The sequence below is a fragment of the Zingiber officinale genome, chromosome 3A (assembly GCF_018446385.1).
Source record: "Zingiber officinale cultivar Zhangliang chromosome 3A, Zo_v1.1, whole genome shotgun sequence".
NCBI classification, from domain to species: Eukaryota; Viridiplantae; Streptophyta; class Magnoliopsida; order Zingiberales; family Zingiberaceae; genus Zingiber; species Zingiber officinale.
In genome coordinates this window covers 142093393-142103037 of record NC_055990.1, presented here as the reverse complement: position 1 = coordinate 142103037, position 9645 = coordinate 142093393, and the positions used below count along the sequence as shown (strand labels likewise).

The 9645-nt window shown below is 38.2% G+C and overlaps 1 protein-coding gene across 1 annotated transcript; it reads right to left on the bottom strand.

Annotated features, from left to right (window-relative positions):
• Positions 1 to 5077: 5077 nt before the first annotated feature.
• On the bottom strand, positions 5078 to 7804 carry LOC122052584 (molybdenum cofactor sulfurase-like). The gene has a single exon (XM_042614175.1). It carries the CDS (start codon positions 7326 to 7328, stop codon positions 5253 to 5255), a length of 2076 nt encoding a protein of 691 aa, XP_042470109.1. The 5' UTR covers positions 7329 to 7804; the 3' UTR covers positions 5078 to 5252.
• Positions 7805 to 9645: the final 1841 nt, after the last annotated feature.

Genomic DNA, 9645 nt, shown 5'->3' with positions numbered 1-9645 from the left:
TATATATATATATATATATATATATATATATATATATATATATATATATATAAAACCTACTCCACTACAGCGAGGAAAACACAACCCACAACAGAAAACCATCGTTGCGGAAAACATAGGCAGCATACCAAAATCTCGATATAAGATCCACGAGTGCTAGAAACACACATCAGAAGTATGTATATCACATAACAAGAAACAAAAGACCAAAAATAGAAAACCGTCACGACACGGAGTGGAGACTAGCAACTGGAACCTCCTGACAGTTTCAACCTGAAATAGGAAATAATCAACGGAGAGAGTTCAAGAACTCGGCGGGTATTGAGCAGACATGCATAGTAAGATATAAGTATCGGCAATAATCATGCAGTACAGTCTTCTGAATAATAACAGGAAATGCAAAACTGAACAACAGAAGAAGCTGTACTCACCAGGACCTCTTATCCGGATACAAGGGTCGTCAGACTAAATACCTCATGTCTCCTGTATGTATGTCAATCATATGCAACCACCAAAATGCAACATCCAAAATGCAGCAATCACAAGCAATAAATGCAATCCATGCATATGATGCAAATGACATGGTCACCCCTAACGCCAGTCATCCACCTCACACACGATGATGAGGTCGAGTGGATAGGGCTATGACAACTGTGCACTCTGCTCACTACTCCTGAGTGACCGAGTGAACAGAATGTTGTCGGAGTACACCTATCCTCCTACTCTAAACATAGTGAGGGAGCCTAAGCTCTCATCTCCCTGTGTCATAGTCAAGAGGAGGGATCCCTGCCCGCTACCACGCTGCAGTCACACTACCCATGAGCGGACTAGCGGAGCCCTGACAGAGCAAACTGCACACACTCTGCCTGATGTACCACTAACCCATGAGTGATTGTGTGTGCAGATCATGTAGCTGACGATGTGCTCAACTATAAAGAAGCTGACAATCGCTCAGCATGCAATCATGCAAAATGGTGCATGACACTAAAGCATTGAACTCCTGAAAATATCAACCTCCATATAATATGTACCAAACAGAAAACCGTGTCCATAACAAGGATCTAGGTATACATACCAGATAATAAAACTAGGTACACATGCCTGATAATCAATTTAGGTACACATGCCAAGTATATCTAGTAGCTAGGTTTATATCCGGTAATGCATTGTATGCCACTGCTTCTATGAACATAAATACACATGGCAAGAATCAGGAGGCATAAACATAAATGCATAACAGATAACAATATGGGCATACTACGGGTATCAAGTAAAAGAGATAAAACCTATTCTTCTTCTGACATCAAGTAGTAACATACCAAGCAAATATAAACATAACCATTACTATTAGCTATAACCTATTACGTATATCAGAATGACAATATCAAAAGAGATAAGTCAAAGGTACCCGCCTCAAATATAGCGCGTGCTAAAATAATCCCACGTTAAGACGGTTGTCTCGAATCAACGTCCTGCAAATCACACGATATACAGTTTAGCTAATCACATATAGAACAATTAGCTAAACCCAAACCCAATACTAATTTGATTAGGTAATCACGTTTAATTCCACCTAATGATCCAAATCCAATTTGATGATAAATCCATCTATAATCCACCAATCAATTACTAATCAAATCCCATCATAAATCCTTTTAGATCCATTAATCACTAATTATCCAAGCAACAACATATTATAAAATCTCCAACAAAATCTGATACAAATTTATATCCACCAATCCATCTCAAAAATACAACCAAATCCTATACTCAATCCATGAGTCTTTAATTAAATCCATTCAATACTGCAAACAAGAACCCACATGAAACCAACCATCACCACTAATCACAATTTAATGATTCTGATAACAATCCTGAACCCATCTAAATTAACCAATCAGCTAATTAATCAAACCTCGACATGAAATGAAAACACAAGTCCATCATCAACAGATTAACATATTCCAAATTAGATTCAAATCCGAATCAATCTAATGTTATCAAATGGGTACAACTAATCGACTCTTGAATCTATTCAAACTTAATTTGTTACACATTCGATAACTCTAACCATTCCTCCATCTCATTGGTCTAGGCTAAGTATAAATAAATTCTAAAAACTCCCCTGAGTTGGTACCTTAGCCGATGCTTCATAGCTGGAGAAACTCATCGTTAAATTAGTGGTTGAAGCTATAATGAAGTTGCTGCCGGGAACCAGAACTACTATGATCAATTAACCCACTTAGCGCAAACATCCCATACAAGAATTGGAAATCAGATCTCTACAAACCTAAAATCAAAGATTCCTTACCCTAATTCAGTGTCGGCAGCTTCCTCCTTGCCGGAGACTCAACAAAAATGAGACGGGTGAAGAAAGAGCTGACGATAGATGGCGTGGCGAGAATAGCACGGGCAAAGAGGGTGATATAATCGGGAGAGGTGGATCCAAGCTAGGGCACTGCCCTGAAAGTGAGGAGAAGAGAGGCGTTGGCACGAACGGTCAATAGCAAGCGTGGAGCGAATTGTGTGCACGACGGTAAGGATGTGGAGACAATCTCACGTCGTCTTCTTCAACAGCATCTCACGGCGACAACTGCTTGAGAGGCATCGTGAACAGATCGGGAGCTAGGGCACGCAGACAGTGGATCTGAGCCGACGCGGCCACCACGTTAGGGTCGAATGCTTGGTGTCCACAGCCAAGAATGGGAAGATGGCGTCCAGCTTCTACAATCGGAGAGGAGAGGGAGAATTGGCGTTGTTTGGCGATGGCTTGGCGTCGCGAGAGGGGAGAAGGGGGAAGAGGGGGATCAGGCAGTGAGGAGGAAATTGGGTAGAAGAAGAGGAGATTAGGTTTTTATAATATTAACTTAGGTTTAGGGAAATCAAAACCTAAGTTTATTCCTCAATCAACTCCCACTAATAATCAACTCCCACTAAATGGATATTCCAAACAGACTTTTCCCCAAGCCTATAAATTCATCCCCTTAAACTCGTCATACGAGTTTCGAAAAATTCCCAGAAAATTTCTAAAAATTCCGTTAAAGGTATCCGTCTATTAAATATTATTATTTTATTATTATTTTGTTACGATATTTTAGAGAAATAATCTGTTTTCTATGTACAACTAGCCAGTACTTCTGCTTGCAAACCATGAACACTTGAGGGCGTGATTATTTTGATGACAAACAGTTGGGGCTGAAACAGGAACTAAAGGCAACTAAATAAGTGGCATTGAATTGACAATTGCATCCTCATGTTTAGTTTAGTAATGTGTTGAAGAAAGCTTTATGAGTCTCATGATAGTAAGTTAAACTTACAAGCTTACAGCATTATAGAAATTAATAGAAAAATGTTTTTTCACTTTTTTTGGATTGCAAAGAACATTGGTGTTATCAGAGAGAGGAAACAATCCTAACCCTTTCCAGGCATTGATTAAATAATAGCATCCTTTTTTGAGGTAAAAAAGTTAAATGTTTGAAAGTAAGCCGGGATGCAAATTAGTTATAAGAGTCAAGATGTATGTATATATATTTAGGAGATTAATAAAATATATAACAATCGTTCCATCCTTTTGCTTCTCATAGATTTTAAGTGTTTGTCCTTCATTTCCACTATGATCGCCATACCTCTAAAAGAGTCTTCGGCATTGCAAAATGATGAAATTACAAAAGCAATAAAGAAATGAACTTTTTTTTTTTCTTTTTGTATTAAAATTCCTCTTTGGGAGAATTTATTTTAATGGAAAAAATGAGGGAACAGTGAATTACCTCCTACTGCACTCAAAGTTGTGCCATCATTCATTAAATTTGCTTTTTTACTTATGGCACGGATTGCTTGCTAGCGGTATGATTAGATTGCTATGTTTGTTGGGTCTGCAAATTAGCTTTCTGGTGAGCTTGTACTGCTAGCATTTTATAATGCTATGGCAATGCTTGACTTGACTTGGCATTGGCAATTGTTTCTATCAACACTTGGAAGCTTCAACAATGGCATATATTAATGTCTACACACCTAACTTCTAATTCTTCAATATTTTTCCTCGAAAATAGGATATATGGATCAAACCTACTTGAAAAAGGCTTCATTGTACAATAATGTGTGTCCATACATTACTGGGAAAACATGCAACAGTCATATTTTGAGCTCCCAGCTATCCGGTCTCCAGTGCATGTAATTCTTGCCAAATATCTTCAAATTGTTAACTTATTGAGCTGTTTACTTTATTCATTAGTAATTTGTTTTTAACCATTTAATTGCAGTCGGTGAGTTCACATTTCAGTAATTCTTTTAATTAAGCTATACATAGTTTTGCCTTCATGTATTCCATCCCTTCTTTTCCAACAGGTTTAAGTAAAAAACTAGGTGTGGATTTAGAACATAATTATTTTACATTCTTTGAGGCATTGTTTAGAACAACTACATTTATTTCTGTTCATCGATTAAATATTTGTAGATGGTTTTATCTTTTTATCTTTTCTTTTGGCGTAGAGACCAGTGGTTTCGAAGTTCTGAGGAACATGGGAAACGTGGGTTCGTATCCATTTGTATTTTTTTTCCTTGCACCTACTTCGATGGCCATTTGTTTTAATTTCTGCTTTGGTTTCTGATTATTTGGTTCCCTTTGATATGATTGTATGCTGTTATTTGTGACCTTTGTTTCTGATTAATATTTCCATTCATGTTGTTTTTTCTCTCAAAATTTACATTCTACAGGCCATAAGTGCCATGACTAGTGACTTCTTACTAGGAATATCTCTACAGTAGTCAGTATTGGAATCTGATTTATATTTGAACATTCAATAGGGAATAAAATAATCATGTTCTTGTATTACTTTAACAATGACAACTTGTCTTATTCTCATATTCACTTAATTATCGTCAATAGAATTTCATGTTTCAGAGGAATTCAGAGGAACAAAACTTAACACTACAAGATCTAAATTGCATTGTTGTGTTTCCATGTAACTTACATTCTTGTCAACATGAATACATTGACCAAGTTTATGATCATAGTAGAACAAATTGCGTGTAAAAATTGGCTTGAGGAATTTTTATGATTTGATCCCATAAATACTAATTCACACTTGCAAGCTTTGAATCGATAAAAAGTAAAAAGAATGAATGGTTGATGCTGTTCATTCATACAAAACATACTATTGTATCAACATGTAGCAGAGGGAACTATATATCTTCAGTTCCCCATGGAAATTCAACCAGAAAGCATCAACTCCAGAAAATTCAAGTAAATCATATTAGACCTCAATCATTTTCTGATTCAAAGCCATATACCTCCATCTTTCCTTCTCAACAAAGTCTGCATCCAGAAACTTAGCAACAAACGTCCAAAGCCTGTAAGCATCCTCAAAGTTAGTAAGGAAACCAAGGGAAGCATGTATGACAGTTATTCCCATATCAATGTTTTCCTTGTTTTTGTTTCGTGCAAGTGCTCTTTCACAGTCTCTCCTCTCCAGCACTCTATTTTTGTCATCTTCGTATTTGTTTGAGAACCAGATATTGTTTAGGAAACCACAACCGAGAGAAACATTGCTTCTATCTGCAAGCTTTTGTACCAACACAGGCTCAATCTTCTCCCCTTTCCAGTCGAATACATTGAAAGCTAAGGCAGGTCCCCTGTCAAATTTTATCCGGGGACCATAGATCCTAACCAGGGAATGAACACTATCTGAGTGAGGATGCCGCAGTTTCATCAAAGCAGTAACTAACCAGTTGGTGATGCATCTCAATCTGGTGCTGATGAGCAACAAACCTAGAGAATCTGCATGGTCTAATCCTCTGCACAAGAACTCCAAGCCCTGGTCTGCTCCAGAGTTGGCTTTGATATTCTCTGCTTGCTCAGAATATTCACATTCTATTTCTCCGATACCATATGATGATTCTTCCTTCTCCTGCTGCACTTTGGAACTTTCTCCCTGTTCGGATATCCTAACTTGCTTTTGCTTTTCTCCAGAAGCACTATCTCCAACCATATTATCCATGGTAAGTGAGCCACTGTAAATCTGCCCAGGTATTGGTCCTGAGAATGAACTGTTGGTCTCTATGTCATCTTCTTCAAATTGGTTTTTGGACGAATGAGCATCCATATCTGTGCCTGAGTAGTCATCAGTTAACTGTGAAAGCTTTCTTGCTGGGACTATGCTCACAATTCCGATGCTCCTGGCAATGGTTGATGACTCCAAGGATCCAATGCTGGAATTCTTCACAAACAATCCTGCAAAACCAGATGGATTCTCACCAAATACTTTGAAGAAAGAGCAGATGATGAAGTCTGGTTGGATCAATGAAAGCCCAAGAGTATCGAGGTCCTTTGGCCCCAATCCGCATGCATCAAGAACTACTTGCCAACCATATTGTTTTGCAACAGACATCCATATATAAGGATACCTTGCCCCAGTGATCCTGGATTGAAGCGGAAAGACAAAGAGTCCTCTTCTTTTCCTTCTCCTCTTTCTCAACTTCTCCATCAATCTATCAGAATGAATCCTGAGGCTAGGCCAAGAAAAGCTAGCTGTCATGACCTTGGCTCCCTTCCTCTGGGCACTTTCTGTCATTGCAGTCATGGCCTCGCTTTCGTAATCATAGACACTTAGTAGCCCCTTGGTGGCCTGGAAAGGGTATGATTCTGCCAACAATCTGAAAGCCGTCGTTCTGTTGGCAGTGCAGACCATGCTATATTCACCATCCAATATGTTGAGGAAATGCATAATTCTTTTCCTAATTGCAGATTCCAGGACATTGTTTTGGTCATTAGACTGCACTTGAGATTTCAAGCTTGCTGATTTGTAGGAGATGTTGAAGAAAGGAGGCTGAAGGAGGCCTGATACCAGGGGATCAGTGGATGAAGATGATAGGGATGAATGCATTTGAGCATGAGAGAAGAGGCTAAATCCATAATAGTCAAAGCAGACATGGCTATGTAAGTGGTAATATTCACTGTTCCTGTAGTGGTCTACTTGTTGTGTCTCACCATACTGTGGATAAATTGCCATGAAATTGGAGAAGACTTCAGGAAGAGAAGGCAGGGACTCATGGTCGGTGAAGTGGGTGTTTGGGAAGACTGAATTCGCCGTCGACTTCACAAAATTCAAGCGGGAGATCCTTGTGCTGGTGGCTCTTGCTTCCCGCTTACCGTTGCGGCACTCAACCAAGCCAAGCAAACGCATGGGTAAGCAAATATGAGTGCATCCATCCTTGATGCAGCAAGTCTGCATCTGCGAGCTAGCCTCCCCTCCTTGTTCTTTACTGTGGCTTTCTTTATCTCTTCCGGGCACCCTGCGTGGGCTTCTGAGGTATTTGAGGATGGAAGACATGGCGTTTCATAGGTGGGAGGGGAGCTGTCATGGAACTGGTCAGATTACTCTACCTGGTACATCTCTCTTGCTTCTAATTTCTTCAAAGCAAGAATCGTGCACTACTTTCTTTTTTTTTTCTGTTGCTCTCTCTTTAGGCCTTCTTCCCACTAGAAGATGATCATCATCTTACACAACTTGACTTCCTCTTTTGATATATCAGCTACTTGGCCTCCATTTGGTTATGACATGAGACACACTCCAACCACAAAATTATTGGTTTAACTTTAACCTTCTCCAAGCATTTGTCATATGGTTTTTCTTTTCTGCACTACCTCGATTGAAAAAGTTCTGCAGAGTTCACCAGCAACAGGACAAAATGGTCTCTGTAATGTGTCGACAGGCCATGATGTGGCGGCTTGCCTAACACAGTGTGACTTTCCTTTTTGGATGAACATAATCGCAAGAAACCACATTCCCTAGCTCAATCTCTGCAGCTGCTAAACAATCATTAGTTGAAATAAATATTACTTTTTTTTTCCCATCAACTTGCTGTAAGAAATTAACAAGTCCCTTTTGATTTCAGATTCTACTATTCTGCTTCTTCTTACCTGTTTCAGGAGTGGAGCAGTGGAGCTTGAAGTTGCAGGTCTCAATTGGATATCTTTTCTGGATCAAAGCCGTGTCTTGTGGTATTCTCCAAACCAGGTAGCTATCAGCTCATGTCCTTTTCTCTTGTGTCATCTAAAGCTGAAAACCTACCTGTTTTTGCGATAACTTCAAGGACAGGAAAAATATTGTTGGCCTCTTTTTCCAAGAAAAATCTTAGAGCTCTCAGAAGCTTTTAGATAAGCCCTAAAGTGTGTCGAGATGGGAGTGGGATGGGCACCTTCACCTTTGCTGTCTCGCGGCCTCCACTGAGTGTTCCATTTTTCATGTAACGTAACTGCCAACTGGGCTGTGGAGATTGGCCACTTAGTGTGGGTCCTTCCTGGTCATCCAACCAGCATCGAGTGGGGGATTCTGAAGCCTGTGTCGTGCGTCGTGAAAGTCACCATATCTAGTCCAAGTCAATGGGTTGACCTTAGGTGGAGAGAGGGACCCACCTATGGGGCTATTCTTTTTCGGTTCATTGTCCATCCTTTAAGAGTCCTTCACCAAAATCACTGTTTTATGACCATGCTCTGAATTAGCCCTTGGAAATTTAGGGCGTTTTGCATTTTTTTTCTTCTTCTTTTGTTTCATTCAAAGTGGACGGAAAAGTCATGGAAAAGAAAATCATACTGTTAAAGTGTCAAACAGATTCTGAAGAAAGAATCTAGTTTTCTTCGTGACGGTCGAGATGTAAAATTTTTCTTGGTGGATGCAAGAACTAAATCCCTACAAAAGCCCTCACCCAATTCACTTTATCTTGGAGCTTATTGAACCAGAAATCACATGTGGAATGTGATAAGGAATTCCTTTGGCAAAATAATCTTCTCTTTTGAAAAATGTTTGCTAAAAGCATTATGAGAAAAGAGAACAAATTCGCGAAAGCTTAATTCGTCTTCGCTAGGAGCACACAAACTATCTTGCTGGTGAAGTTGAATGATCCTTCCGATTCGGAATTCAAACTTGGGAATCAATGGATCACAGGATAGTAAATTTGGAAATTATAAGCTCCCTTGAAGTACCCATTAGCTGAGCTGAATTAAGATTTTGAAATGCTAGACGAGTAGTCCACTACAATTGAGCAAGAGAACTGAAGTTGTCGCGTGACTTTGTGGTCATGAGTTTGAGTCATGAAAATAATTTTTTGTAAAATATAAACTAAGATTGAGTACAATAGATCTAATATGTTCTAATACTGTTTTTGAGATCTTAGGAGTTTAATGTAGTGGACAGTCCTTTTTTAATGGATCGAATAGGGGAATGATTTTTTTTAATAAATACTGACTATAATTATAAATAAACAATAAGATATCAATGCAAGAAATTTAATTAAGATTAGAAGGAAACTAAGATTAACACTAATTGATTGTAAACATATTCTTGAAACTAAACATGAAATAAATGAAATAAACACAATTAACATTTCTTGTAAAGTGATTTAAAAATAATCATGTTTCTGTTTTAGAACAAAATTATTATATAATTTTTAAATATTTAGTTAAGTTTAAATTTTTTTTTATTGATTTTAAATTAATTATTTACGTGATAAATTTTAAAAATAAATATATATTTAATATTTTTTATTTATTACTCATAGTAATTTTATAGGATTGGGTTGAGTATTTCAGTGTTATTTGGTTCAACGGGATAAAAGTGTACGAGTTTATCGATTTGACATGTTAGACAA